The 15190-nt window shown below is 45.6% G+C and overlaps 1 protein-coding gene across 1 annotated transcript in view; it reads right to left on the bottom strand.

The window, feature by feature from the left end:
- Window positions 1-1722: 1722 nt before the first annotated feature.
- The window catches only part of GFI1B (growth factor independent 1B transcriptional repressor), a 40961-nt gene continuing 27493 nt past the window's right edge, over window positions 1723-15190 (bottom strand). Inside the window, exons 3-7 of the mRNA XM_040325268.1 lie at window positions 13797-13958; window positions 7913-8178; window positions 5602-5739; window positions 5047-5212; window positions 1723-2529 (exon numbers count right to left, since the gene is read on the bottom strand). Coding sequence (XP_040181202.1) covers window positions 2351-2529; window positions 5047-5212; window positions 5602-5739; window positions 7913-8178; window positions 13797-13958 — 911 coding nt within the window. The 3' untranslated portion in view covers window positions 1723-2350. The remainder of the gene's footprint in view (window positions 2530-5046; window positions 5213-5601; window positions 5740-7912; window positions 8179-13796; window positions 13959-15190) is intronic.

Below are 15190 nucleotides of genomic sequence, written 5' to 3'. Positions count from 1 at the left end.
ATTTTAAAGAGATAGGGCCAGATTCAGAAAGGACTTACGACGGCGTATCTCCAGATACGCCGTCGTAAGTCCAAAACATGCACCGTCGCATCTTTACACCTATTCAGAAAGGCATTTACGTTTGATCCTCTCCAAGATACGACTGACGTAAGTCTCTTACGCCGTCGTATCTTGGGTGCATATTTACGCTGTGCGCTAGGGGCGCTTCCGTATATTTCCGTGTCGAATATTCAAATGAGGTAGATACGCCGATTCTGAAACGTACTTGCGCCCGTCGGATTTAGCTACGCCGTTTACGTAAGGCGTCGGTCTGGCGTAACTTTACCCCTCATAAAGCAGGGGTAAGTCATGTTAAGGTATGGACGTCGGAAGCGTCGGAACAGCGTCGTATTTTACGTCGTTTGCGTAAGTCGTACGTGAATGGGGCTGGGCGTAAGTTACGTTCACGTCGACAAAGCATTGAGCCGACATATCTTGGGGAGTATTTGCGACGTGACTCTGAGCATGCGCGCGCATGAGCCGTTCGATCGGCAACTCATTTACATGGGGTCACGGCTCATTGTAATAAAACACGCCCACTGCCTGGATCATTTGAATTACGCGGGCTGACACCGGCCCATATACGCTGCACCGCCGCAAGTTCTTTCTGAATACGGTACTCGCCTGACTAAGTTACGGCAGCGTAGCGCATATGAGATATGCTACGCCCGCCTAAAGATACGCGATTCTTTCTGAATCCGGGCCATATTATTTAAAATTTTGCATATCTGTGTAGCACCCTCCCAGATAGACTGCTAGCTTTGGTTAGCCAAATTTAGTTATGTGGCTCTCCTGTAATCAGCAAAGCAGCACATGGTCGTTTTAGGCTGCTCTGAGTTTAGCAGTCTGCAAGTTTGATTGCTTCCTCCTGCCTTCTGGAAGTTTCCATAATGTAGTGGGTGGGGGAGTCCAAATATGTAGTGGGTGGGGGAGTCCTGAATATTTATGCAGCTCTAGCCAATCCCTTGAAAAATGTGCCCAGATGGGGGTTTGGGAGTATATAAATAGTTTGGAGCCTCAGAGAGTGTTTTTCTCCCAGAGGAGAGGTTCCCAGCCAGAAGGGCTACAGCCCTTCCCGGTGTTCCGGGTGAAGATCCTGCCTTTCTCATCGAGGTCCCAGCTGTGCATAGCTGATGGGTCTATCCAACTGCTAATTCTTTGAGAGGAGAGTGACATCCAAGTACCAGGGACACTGTGAGTACAGACCAAACAGAGGGATCCTAGTGACTATTGCTGCTATAAACCCCTGGTCTACTAAGTTTAATGGCTTGCTTGGCCTGGAACCAGGGGTGTATTTAGGTTTTGTGCTGCCCTAGGCCTGACTAACTCGTGCACCCCCTAATTTAAATATGACCAACCCCTTCCTGTCAAGGCCACACCCTTTGCGCTTTAAGACCCACCCTGAAATTTTCAAGTGGGGACACTAGTTCTGATGGCCTGGGGGGAGGGGGGCAATGGATTCCCTTAATTTGCATAGATTTCCTCTCACTTCCTGTTTGGCTATGGGACAGGAAGTGAATGTAAATCTCTGCAATGGGACAGGGATGGTTAAAAAATTGAAGAGACGTCCCCCCCCCCCACAGTTGCAGAATGCCAACCGCCCACATTTTGGAAGCAGTGCGGCCGATTTATGGGGGCGCTAAACTATTTTGCCTAACAGTGTAGCACAAGCCGGCGGCAACACTGTCCGTGCTGCCCCAGGCCTGGGCCTTGTTGGCCTAGGCCAGGATACAGCATTGCCTGGAACATTGCTAATGGTGTCTCAGTGCTCAAAGAACTGTGCTAGGAAGTAGCTTCAAAGGAAAGAGTTTTACATTCACATTCCTGTTCAGTGTTCTGGAGTATCCCACAGTTCCGTAAGCCCCATCCAAGCTAATATGCAATAAACTTAAAAAAAGGCAGCCCTAGTCTGTTTTCTGAGTCAGAGGAGTGATAATTGCTGTTTGCCTGACTGCTGCTGCACTAGTAGGAGAAGAGGCTGGAACACAACTCAGCGGCCCTTGGGTTGGCGCTACATCTGGGACAGGAAGTGATGAGAAATCTCCTTAATTGGAACACAGGCAATTAAAATCTGACAGAGCTTGTCAACCTTCCTTACTCTTGCAAAAACTAGAAAAACAAAACTTTTGGCAAGTTACATTTTAACTACAAGAAAAATCCAGTAAGGGAGTGAGACCCCCCCTATTAATAAACTGGGTGGGTGGCAAAGCTGAGAACTTGGTTGCAGAGATCTCCTCGTCTGTCTTCCCAAAAGTGAAGAATCAGAGAATGGATGGTCCTTGTATACGCAGATGGGAGCTGCTGTTAACAGTCATTTTATTCCGTGCTGGTTCTCTTTGTGTCTGCGAAGGTCCACTTTGCGTTGAAAGCCTTTCCCGCACAAATCACAGGTGAACGGTTTGAATCCTGTGTGCTTGCGGCTGTGTGTGATGAGGTTGGAGCTCTGACTGAATGCTTTTCCGCAGACCTGACACTTGTGTGGCTTTTCTCCTAAAAATGAAACAAGAAAAAGGAGCCTTTAATCATCTGTTTCCGAACTATGGTAATCCCCCACACACTGCAAGATGGAGAACTTATACATTTCTGCAGCCTAATTTTAATTTAAAGTAAACCTTTGCATTGCTCATGCTGATGTAAAGTAACTTGTACATTTTAACAGCTCTTCAGATACATAGACTGAGGGCCAGCAATAGGGTAGTAGAGCTTGCCCTTCTGTACTGGGCCCAAGGCCTATCAGTTCAACAGGGGCCAGGGGGTAGAGAGGTTCCATTCATATACTAACTATACTCTCATCCCCATTCTAAGCCTATTCTAACTACACTGTATAGGAAAGATGGCTGTAGTTACCTGCTCTTTGTTGTCAGTTGCATAGGAGTCTTGGAGAACTGGGGGTGGACAAGCAACAGTACACTGATCTCATACCTCCTAACCATTCCAGATTCGCCGGGACCATCCTGGGGTTTTCGGTAAATTCCGGTGTCCCGTGAATCCTGCTGAATCCCACAGAGGCGCCCAGTGCCAGAACAAGATTTGGCGTTTGACTCCACTAATCCAGCTGGTAGGTGTGCGCCCCCCCCCCCCCCCCGGCAGCTAGCAAGACTGAAATGCTCAGAGCCCAGCCTCACAGTCACCTGCCCACTTACTCACCCAACAGGTAAGCTAGGTCTGCACCACCTCCTTCCCATGTCCTCTGTATCTGCCCACAACCACTGGCATGCAGCCAATGCTGTGCCTGTAAAGAGGTTGTGTGGGCAAGAATTTTAAAGCAGTGCTCTGGAGACCAGGCAGCCTCGGGCGACTGGACCCAGCCTGTGACTGAGCTCACCTTCTCTCTCCCTTCCTACCTTCAATGTAACAGAGTGATGCTTCCTTCCTTTCTTCTATGTACCATAGTGATCCTTCCTGCCTTCCATGTGCCATAGTGATCCTTCCTGCTTTCCATGTATCATAGTGATCCTCTCTTCCTGCCTTCCATATACCATAGTGATCCCTACTTCATTTCTTCCATATACCATAGTCATTCTTCTTTTTCTCTTTCTCTCACATCTCTCTCCCTCAGGGTTGGCTTACACTGGAACACAGTGCTGGAAAGGGGCGTTCCATGTCCTACACAGCTTGCAACCATGCTTCCCTTGTGAGATTAATTGTTGATGGCAGCATGTTTGTGGCCACCAAACCACATGACATGAGGTTTATATAAACTCCTGAGACTATAGCTTGTGTCACAGCATATTTTATAGGTTAAGGTGACCAGATTTTTAAAATGAAATCCGGGGACATATTGTTTTTTTTTACTAGTAATGGCGGCAATCAGCGACTCTCTGCCCATCGCCACCACCACGTGCCTCACAGCCTCTCAAGTCTTACTCTCCGGCCTCGGCTACTACTGGGTGGGGAGCGGAGGAAGATCACTCTGCCAGGAAAGGCAAGGAGATAAACAGACAGGCGGCTGGCCGGGACTTGAGCCAAGGCAGTAGAACATATGAGCGGAGCTGAATGGGCACCCGAAACTGAAGAAATATTCCCTTCACTCAGACCAGCACATGATCCTCAGAAAGGGGCACAGATAATAGAAAAAAGACACCCCCTAATCTAATAGGAGCGGCGGAGCGGGGGGGTGTAATTCAGATTTTATTATTTTCATTCTGCACTGACTGTCTTTCAAATTGCCCCAGCCCCTGTTGCAATCCAATCCAGGGATAAAACCGGGGACAGACTTGGTCCGGGGACAGTGTGCTCAATCAGGGGACTGTCCCTGGAAACCAGGGATGTCTGTTCACCCTATTATAGGTACAAGGAAGCCCAGGTTTCATTTAGCCACTACCTTAAAGCTTGTTTGGCTGGGCTTCTCCTATGGATCACAAGAGTGCAATTCGTTTTGCACTCCCGTGACCCGTTTTCAGCAGAAAGCAGTCTGAAGTCCACAATCTGCTGACATCACGGATATCAGTCTAGGCACCGCATCATCCCGACAATGGAAGTCTAGATCCGTCAGGTGCCTGGACTGACACCCGTCTCAGCCTCTCAGTGAGTGCCTGAGATGGCCGCTCCGCCCCCTCCACAGCTCAGCGCTCCAATGATCAAGGAGGGAGAAGAGCTGTGACTGAAAGTCTACAGCTCTCTGCTCAGGGAGCTCTGAAAACCGAGTGATCGGAGGAGTTTGATCGCTCGGTTTTCAGTGCAGAGGCCCCGGGGGACAGATGCAGCATCGCACCTAGTTAACTATAAATCTAAAAAAGAAACCCATACTTCACTTTTAAGCCCCTACCACTATCGTGTTTTTCCACACCCACTTTTTGTTGCTGCTGCGCCACAGGTTACTGTCAACCTGAAATGTCCCTCATTCTCAAGTTCAAAAGTTGGGAGGCGTTCTGATCTTTCAAGTGAATGACTGTGTACAGTGGCGGGGGGTTTGGGGGGGGTCAGCTGATGTCTGACCGGGACAGGCAGGCTGTTCTTCCAGCACAAAACTATCATTATATTGGTACATGTTCAGTGATCACTTACCTGTATGAATGTAAGTATGCTTTTTCATGTCAGACTTTTGATGGAAGCGCTTGCCACAGAACTGACAGGGGTAGGGCCGTGTGTCAGAGTGGATGAGCAGATGGGTAGACAAGGTAGAGGAGCGCTTAAATGTCTTTCCACACATCTTGCACTCAAAGCTCCTTTCCTGAAAGAAGTCAGAAATTAATCAGTGAAGGAAAATTTCTAAGTTTCAACCAAAGCTGGTAAGTACATTTTTGGTGGAGGTTGGAAGGTTCCCAGAAAGTATTAAATCCAAAGGGTCAGATTAGGTAGTCAATGAGTATTTTAGAAGAAAATCAGCAAGGGTAGCTCTCGTATTTTCTTTAGGAAAGGAATATTTTAACTTATTTTATTTGTGGCCTCTCAGCTTCAGTAGCTCAAATTGTCAGAGATTACACAATCATGTACAGGAACAGCATACCGGTAAATGTTCCCCCTTTGCTGCTAAGATCATGCCCACCTCCACTTAGCAGTGCCCATATTTCAGGGGATCGCACCTGGTAGTCTCCAACTATTCATCAGTTTGATCCTCACCTGTGAGTGGACGTTCAGGTGCTGGTCCAGGCTCACTGAATGACCAAATGACTTTCCACAAATTTCGCAAACATACGGCCTGGTCCCACTGTGAGATCTTCGTACATGTACCTCAAGACCATGGGACGTAGAGAAGACCTGCATGAAAATATACAGAGAGCCTTAAAAATGGAATTCCAGCCAAATTAGAACTAGTTATGTTTTATTGTTGTGAGTGTCCCCATTAGAGAGATTGTGTGGACAACTGGTCTCAAAATGAAGGTAAATCTCTGCAATGGTGGCAGGGACAGCAATAAAAGCACTTGCTACAAGCCTGGTCCACAGGAAGTGTTAAAGTATAACTAAAGGCAAAACTTTTTTTCTTAGTTTCGGATATAATGGAGATGGTTTAGAACACCTATTAAGTTTTTATTGCTGTCTGTGCCCCCCGTTAGGTAAGTAAAAGAAAACCCTAATTTTGATTTGCTCCCAGAAAAGTAATAGAGGGGAAATTCTCCAATGGGGACACTAGTTCCGGTGATCTGGGGGTCCCCAAGGGATTCCGTTATTTTTTTTCCTACTTCCTATTTGGCTATGGGACAGGAATTGAAGGTAAATCTCCCCAATGGGATGCAGATGGCAAACAAAAAAAAAAAAATTCAGGGTTTATAACCCTTCCTTACTACATTGAAAAAGAAACAAAGTTTTGCCTTTAGTTTTACTTTAAATACATTCGATCAGTTTAACAGCTAGGAAGCAAGGTAGACAGAAAGCTTAGCTATGGCAGTCTCCATATTCCATCAGATTTTTTTTAACTCTCTGTAAGTTAATTGCTTCCTCTTCCTCTTTGCATGGGAGTCTTTAAAATTATTGACTAATGAGACTGATCATAAGCACAGGGCCACACTGAGACCCCGTACACACGTCCGAGAAGCTCCACGAGCAAAACACATCGTTTTGCTCGTCGAGTTCCTTGTGAAGCCGCCAAGGATCTCGGCGAGCCAAGTTTCCTCATTGACTAACGAGGAAATAGAGAACATGTTCTCTATTTGGCCCGATGAGATCCTCGTCTGTTTCCTCAGCCAAAAGTGTACACACGACCGGGTTTCTCGGCAGAATACGGCTCCGATTGAGTTTCTGGCTGAATTCTGCCGAGAAACTTGGTCGTGTGTACGGGGCCTCAGCCCTCTTAACCACTTGGGATCCGCGCTATGGACAAAAGACGTCCACAGCGCGGCTCTCAAGTGCCAGGTGGACGTCCCTGGACGTCCTGTTGTTGTTGTTCCCCGTGCGCGCCACTGGGGGCGCGCAGCGGGGAAACAACGTGCCCGGCGCATCGCTCGGGAGCCGATGTGAGTGCCTGGCGGGCGCGATGTCCGCCAGACACCCGCGATCGTCGGTGACACAGCAGGACGTGGAGCTCTGTGTGTAAACACAGAGATCCACGTGCTGTGAGGGAGAGAGGAGACCGATCTGTGTCCCTTTACATAGGGACACAGCATCGGTCACCTCCCCCAGTCAGTCCCCTCCCCCCACACAGTAAGAACACAATGAGGGAATACATTTAACCCCTTCCTCACCACCTAGTGTTAACCCCTTCACTGCCAGTCACATTTATACAGTAATTAGTGCATTTTTATAGCACTGATCGCTGTATAAATGTGAATGGTCCCAAAATTGTGTCAAAAGTGTTCGATATGTCCGCCGCAATATCGCAGGCCTGACAAAAAAAATCGCAAATCACCGCCATTACTAGTAAAAAAAAAAAAAATCATAAATCTATCCCCTATTTTGTAGGCGCTTTAACTTTTGCGCAAACCAATCAATATACGCTTATTGCGATTTTTTTTTAACAAAAATATGTAGAAGAATACGTATCGGCCTAAACCGAGGGAAATTTTTTTTTTTTTTTAAATGGGATATTATTATAACAAAAAGTAAAAAATATTGTGTTTTTTTTTCCAAATTTTCTGTCTTATTTTGTTTATAGCGCAAAAAATAAAAATCGCAGGGATAATCAAATACCACCAAAAGAAAGCTCTATTTGTGGGGGAAAAAATGATAAAAATATAATTTGGGTACAGTGTTGTATGACCGCGCAATTGTCATTCAAAATGCGTCAGCGCTAAAAGCTGAAAATTGGTCTGGGCACGAAGGGGGTTTAAGTGCCCAGTAATGAAGTGGTTAATTGAGATAAGTACACACTATAGAGGTATATGCTTTGTTCATATTTCATTTCTGAAGTTTACAACCACTTTAAAGTGACCCAATGTTTAGCCCATGCAGGGTCAACCACCTTCATTAAATAACAAACCAATGAACACAAACTTACTTTGCTGCACTGTACACAGTGGTAGGTTTCCATAGCTGAAGTGTACCCCATGCTGTAATTAAGGGGAAGGTCATACTCTGAGTTAGTTGTAGAAGAACTATTGTACAGGTTTAAAGAGTGCTGTAGCATGGAGGGGTGTAGATGGGATGGAATTTGCTTGAAGCTGTAGGCAGAATGTAGGGAGTCCCAGGAAAAGTTCTGCTTGTAGAAGGCGGACAATCCAGGAGAACTGTAGGCCTTTAGAGGAAGCAAGGACAGCGAAATGCCTGGAAAATGCAATGAGAAGAAGGATAAAATAATACTTTACACCAAACCATATAATAGAGTCTACTGGAATATTCTTGATTATTAAAGCTGAACTCCAGCCTAAGCCTAAGCGTCAGTCTTGCACAATTGTACAGGCTCCTCTACTATGCTGAAATTGCTTTCTCTGATTTCACTGCACACTGTGAGCATTAGAAGCCGCAGATAGAAGTCAGACAGAGCCTACATTGTTTCCTTAAGATGACATGTAGCATCCAACCCTTGTTTGATTTCAGTTCTTTAAATCATGGAGGCTAAACATTGCATGTTGCCATTACCTAGGGCAGTCTGCATGTAAATACAGCCCTCCTAGGAATACTCCTCTAGACTGACATTCGCCCATCACAGCATTTACATATTTGCATAACTCCTACCAAGAGCCATCCCACTGCTTGCCTCAGGGCTGAAGGGTCTTGAGAGGAGTTCTGAGTTAGGCTGCATTCACACCTAGGCGACAAAACGCCCGAAGCGCGACGCTACAATACGCTGGAGGGGAGAAATAACATGATTCTCTATGGAGATGGTTCACATCTCCACGCCGAACGCCGAAACGCCGAACGCCTGAAGCTCAAACAAGTCCCGGACCCTTTTTTTTCGCGGCATATCGGGCAGCTTCGGCGTTCTCCATACCCGACAATGACCTATACAAAACCGCGGTTAAAAACGCCACGTTTTGTCTGTGCTGGCCCCTCCCACCAACCATGAACTGCCTGCATTGCCTGAGTATTCAAAGAAATCCAGTGGTGACATACAAAAGGGGAAAAAAGGACTGCACTGGTCTTGTGAAGCACATTCTACCATGTATTATATGAAAAAAAATTAGTCATATATAAACGAAGCAGCATATAAGCATACACAACTCAACTGACTGATAGACTGTAAAACACTGGAAAGGTTTGAAAAATCTTTACATGCCTCTGATGTCCACAAATGGCAACAGAAAGCAATTATGATGTGTTTCTGGGTTCCCACCTCTTTTTATCAGAGCCTTTTATGTCATGTAAATAAGAATTCCAATCTCTGGTTTAAAATGTGCTTTAGAGATAAATAAATAATTTCTCCATGAATCAAAAATACTAAAGGCTGCCTGTCCACTACATATGTGAGTTCTATGTCAAATGGATGATGTCATAATGATGATGATGTCGTAACAGGGAATACATTCACTCATCTGTTTCTCACTATCTACCCAAATGTTGATAATCAATGTATCTAGAGTAGCAAATCAGGCTTGCCCAGAATGGCCAAATGTGAAATTTCTCCCAATACCCCATGATCAAACTGGCATAACTTAGAGAGAATTTGGCTCCCATGGCTTTACCCTTGTTATGGGTATACAGTTTGTCAAAGAATGAAAAATAAGTGTAACTAAGGACGAATTCAGTACCTTCCACAATTAAAGGAGTTGTAAAGGAAAAACATTTTTTGCCTAAAATTAATGTCTGCAAGGTAGACAGACAGAATAGTGTAATGATTCTGTTAAAAAACGAGTAAATATCTATTAAATTCCTTCACCTATATCACCTCCGGCATTCTAGTTTCTGTTCTCTCATTCACTTCCTGGTTTGCATCGCTCGTTCATGTAAGAACTACATTTCCCAGTATGCATTGCGGCACGCCCAGTAATTCACACCTCCTTGAAGTCTCTAACACGTAGAGAGCGTCCTACCACACAGATATAGTTCCCAGGAGGGGGTGAGCACGTCACTGACCACCGCAGTAAAGCCTCCCGTCACGGTGGTCAGTAAAATCAGACAAGCAGGAAGTGAACAGAACAGAGAAGAAATAGAGCAACTTCTGAGCAAAAACGAACAATGAGGAAGTGAAAAGAGGAATGTCTGCAGGTAAAGGATGCTTATTATGAAAAAAATGTTTTTCCTTTACAACCGCTTTAATCTTGCTTAATTTGAATTGAAGGACCCAGACTGAGTCAAATATTGTTGGATAGCTTGTAGTCCAAAAGAGTACAGTACAGTAAGTGTACAGTAAGGATACATCTCTAAAGGATATATCTAAAGACACCCAAATGTGCTCATTCATCCATTTGGATTAGGACAGTTTATGCAGCATATGCTCCAAGTCTTTTTTTTTTATCAAGCTCTATTGTCAAATTTCAGGTCAAACTATCAATCCTCGCTATGATAGGCCCTCGCAGATTTCTTTTCTTTGTACCTTCAGTATATGATAAAGGTATGAAGTTACCAGGTACTGTTTAAACAGACCCCTATATTCTGTTTTTGTAAGAACCCCACCTACATGATCTCTATGCAAGATAATTTTTATAACTTATTGTATTTTATATACCCTACTGTGAGATCGCTCAATAGTTTCCTGTATGTTTCCTTACCGGATAGTAATATATAAGCCTTACTTAAATAGTGCTGCTTTGTTTGACTAATGCTCCACCTTTGCTTCCTCAATCATGAAACCTTCATCCTTAGGGCCAGATTCAGGTACATATGCGGCGGCGTAACGTATCGCATTTACGTTACACCGCTGCAAGTTTTACAGGCAAGTGCTTGATTCACAAAGCACTTGCCTGTAAAGTTGCGGCGGCGTATCGTAAATCCCTCCGGCGCAAGCCCGCCTAATTCAAATGATCCGGGCAGGTCACTCCTGCTCTGGATGAGCAGGAGTGACCCATGCATCAGCAGCATGAATATGAATGCCTTCCCAGCCAATTACAGGGAGTGGTGCCCCTGGGCGTGCTGGGTGCTGGTATATATATTTAGTGATCTAGGTCTTCCCCCAGAGAGGAGAGGTCTAATTGGGGAGGGGGCCTGTCGCTTCTCCCGAGCACAAGCTGCCGTGTGGCCTCAGGTGGGTGACCTGAGGGCCTGAAAGTGAATGCTAAAACCCAGGGTTCTCCTGAAAGCTGACTGAGGCCTGGTTCACACCTATGCATTTTTAGTGTTTTTTGCATCTTGCATATTTGCATTACAGTCCATTTAACATGGTTTCCTATGGAACACGTTCTGTAGTGCAAATCTGCAAAATGCAAAAATCACAAAAAAAGCATAGGTGTGAACCAGGCCTAAGGGAGGATGCCCATGGATCCTGTCTGATATCACGGCAGAAGGTGACCTGTGACCAAGGCCTTGTGAATACAGACCCAGTAAAGGGATCCTAGAGACTGGTGTTGCTGAATCCCCTTCTGGGTGCTGTCAGCTGCTGGGTGTAGGCTAAAGGGGACTCCGGCTGGTGTCTTGAAGAGCAGGGTCCATTCAACTCCTTCTACAGAGGAAGGAGTTGTACAGTCTGCTACACAGTTCTATTGAGAAAAAAGCTGTCCTCAAGTGTGAATCGTTTAACTGGAGTATACCTAGTGCCGATCCTGACCTCCCTGGGGCCCTAAGCAAAATGACATGTGACATTAAAGTTGAGAAGCGCGCGGGGGGGGGGGGGGTTGTCGCTGCCGACAGTGACTGACATGTCACATTAAAGATTAAAGTTGAGAATTAGGGGGAGGGGGTGTTCTGCTGTCAGAAATTACATCATACATTAAAGTGAGAAGCGGGAGTGGTGGCTTCTTACCTCTTCTCCCATGCAGCCAGTGAGTTAAGAAGCGGGGTGAGGGGCTAAAAATGACTTCTCACCAGATGGGGGCCTCTAGTAATTTGGGGGGCCCTCCGCAGCTTTGTGGGGCCCTAAGCGGCTTGCATAGTGAGCCTATAGGGCGGATCGGTCCTGAGTATACCGCTATAACCCCTTCTACTGATCAAGTTCCTAAGCTAAGATAAAACAACAAAAACAACACTAAAACCCCTAGACGATCATTGGAGTAACGAGTGGAAGTTGTGCACCTGTCTGTGAGAAATACCGTGTGTCTGGCTGTGGGGCTGAGATGAGGCAAAAATCGGCAAAATACCAGAAGCTTTTACAGTAGGGTGACAAGACATCCCCAGTTTGGGGACACTGTCCCCGGACCAAGTCTGTCCCTGGTTTTGTCCCCAGATTGGATTTAATAGGGGGCAGGGACAATTTCAAAGACAGTCAGTGCAGAATTAAAATGAAAAAAAAATAGAATTACACCCCCCCTGCTCCGCCGTGCCTACTAGCATAGGGGGGTTGTATTTTTCCCATTATCTGTGCCCCTTTCTGATGATCATGTGCTGGTCAGAGCAGAGGGAATATTTCTTCAGTTTCGGTCTCATGCCCATTCAGCTTCGCTCGCATTTTCTTCTGCCTTGGCTCAAATCTTGGCCAGCCACCTGCCTATCTCCTTGCCTTCCCTGGCGGAGTGATCTTCCTCCGCTCCCCATCCAGTAGTAGCCAGGGCCCGAAGAGTAAGACTTGGGAGGCTGTGAGGCGGGTGGCGACGGGCAGAGAGTCGCTGATTGTTGCCATTACTAGTAAAGAAAAAATATGTCCCTGGATTTAATTTAAAAAATCTGGTCACCTTATCCTACAGGATTACGCACGCTACAAACAATTTTTTTATTCAATTTCCTTCCTTTAGATTTACCTTTACCTATGTAATGTAAAGGTCTGCTTCTTGGCATACAAATTGAAAGTGTTTAGGTTTGACCTCATATTATATGGGTTTGGTAAATGTGAAGGAAAATTGTATAGTGTGTGGCCAGCCTTCTTCCCGTCTCTATTTAGGGCAGGGGTGTCCAAACTTTTTTCAAAGAGGTCCAGATTTGATGAAGTGAACATGCATGAGGGCCGACTATTTTGCCTGACATTCTTTGAACCATTAAAATTCGGTCTAAGTGTGTTCGTCTAAGCACTAATATACGGCCCAACAAGAATTATCTTGCCTTTTTGGCTGTGTGTGGTGAAGAGATGAGCTTGGGCGTGTTATTGGGATATACTGTATATATTTCTTTTGTGGCTCCAATGAATCCCAGAGCGCTGCTTAGGACTAAGGATGAGCTTGGGCGTGTTATTTGGATATACCGTACTTATCGGCGTATAACACGCACAGGCTTACCATTGCCATGAATGCAGCCTTACCATTGCCATGAATGCAGCCTTACCAATGCAATCAATGCAGCCTTACCATTGCGACCAATGCAGCCTCACATGTGCCATAAATGCAGCCTCACATGTGCCATAAATGCAGCCTCACATGTGCCATAAATGCAGCCTCACATGTGCCATGAATGCAGCCTCACATGTGCCATAAATGCAGCCTCACATGTGCCATGAATGCAGCCTGAACGATGCCCATCTGCAGCCTCGGAGGGCAGAGCGAGGGGGGCGGGACGAGTGCCGACAGATTATAAACAGGAGAATCTCTTGTTTACTCTGTGGCCTCTTTAATACAAAGTCCCGCCTCCTATGATAGACATAACAGTCGTCCAATGGCATCCCAGGAGACGGGACTTCCAATAGGAGATTCTCTTCATGTAATCTGATGGCGCTTGTCCTGCCCCCTCCCTGTCCCCTCCAAGGCAGTGCCAATAATTACAGTATATATCTTTTGTGGCCCTGGGGGCCACAAACAATATATATATCCAAATCCCCAGGGGGGCCATATTAAATCAACAAGGGGGCCACATTTGGCCCCCGGGCCGGACTTTGGACATGCCTGATTTAGGGTAAACAGAGTTGAAGTAAGAGTTTGGCAGCATACCTGGTGTGGAAGGGCTTGAGTTGCCTTTGGTCAGAAATGTTGACTTCCCCTTCTCATCTCCTTGGTACTCCTGAGACTTGTTCCTGGCCTGGTCTTCAGGGCTGTTTTCTTTGAGGTCGCTGCATAGTAAATCTCCTTCTAGTGGATCCTTGGATTGCTGATCTACTCAAAAGCAAGAAGGATTAATAATTACCAGTAATTCTTATTATATGAGCAGCCATACAATAAAACATGAAACTGAGTTAAAGGGGTTGTAAAGGTTTGTTTTTTATTTTCTAAATAGGTTCCTTTAAAGAGGAAGTAAACCCTGATGGGGTTTATTACCTCTATGTCTCCCTGCAAAGGTAAAGCATAATGGGCTACTATGCACCTCATAGTAGCCCATTATGTGACACTTACCTGCAGCAGAAGCCCGCAATGTCACTGTCTTCCTCCATGGCAACGAGCATCCATTCTTCACCCCTTTTCTTCCAGGGCCACGAACTCCGGCTCTGTGACTGTCCGGAGTCGCGTGACGTCACTCCCGTGCATGCGCGCAGGAGCCGCCTTTAACGGCATGACCCCAGCTTGAAACGGCACAGCGTGCCCTTTCAAAACAGCACATGCGCCGTTGAAGGTGTCATTTGGAAAATTGCAAATATCTCAGAGACCATGTAGGTCTCTGAGATATTGCAAGCACCTACAGGTAAGCCTTAATCTAGGCTTACCTGTAGGTGTAACTTGTTCCCGAGGGTTTACAACCACTTTAAGCTAGTGCATTGTTGGTTCACTTACCTTTTCATTCGATTTCCCTTCTAAATGTTTTTTTTCTTTGTCTGAATTTCTCACTTCCTGTTTCTCCTCAGTAAGCTTGCCCCCATCATCCAAGCTGTTTTGGCGGGTTAGTCAGCCAGAACAGCTTACTGAGGAGGAACAGGAAGTGAGAAATTCAGACAAAGAAAACAAAGAAAAAAACATTTAGAAGGGAAATCGAAGGAAAAAGTAAGTGAACCAACAATGCACTATGCACTAGCTTAAAGGAACCTATTTAGAAAATAATAAACAAATCTTTACAACCCCTTTAAGCATCTTCAAACTCAAGCCAAGGCTTGAAAGACAAAGTTATCCAAACAACCAGTTTTGTGTGGTTGTTATCATTGTATAGTATCCTACTTTCTATATGCCTTTTGTAACGGAATGATCCGTGACAAACAGAGACTTTGGAAGGATGAGGGGTACTCCTGTACCGGCGTCACCAAGGAGTCTTATGTCTAGGGTCACCTTATGTCCAATAGGGCCATAGGGTGACTGAGAAATTATATCCTAAATTACAGAATAGGGGACATTACTGATAGCTCATATTGCAGGATCTGAGATATTACAAGTTGTTGGTTAATGTTGACCCAAACCAGGTC

Source organism: Rana temporaria, chromosome 9 (genome assembly GCF_905171775.1).
Source record: "Rana temporaria chromosome 9, aRanTem1.1, whole genome shotgun sequence".
NCBI classification, from domain to species: Eukaryota; Metazoa; Chordata; class Amphibia; order Anura; family Ranidae; genus Rana; species Rana temporaria.
Note: the sequence above shows the minus strand (reverse complement) of the source record. Positions and strands in the feature narration are given on the sequence as shown.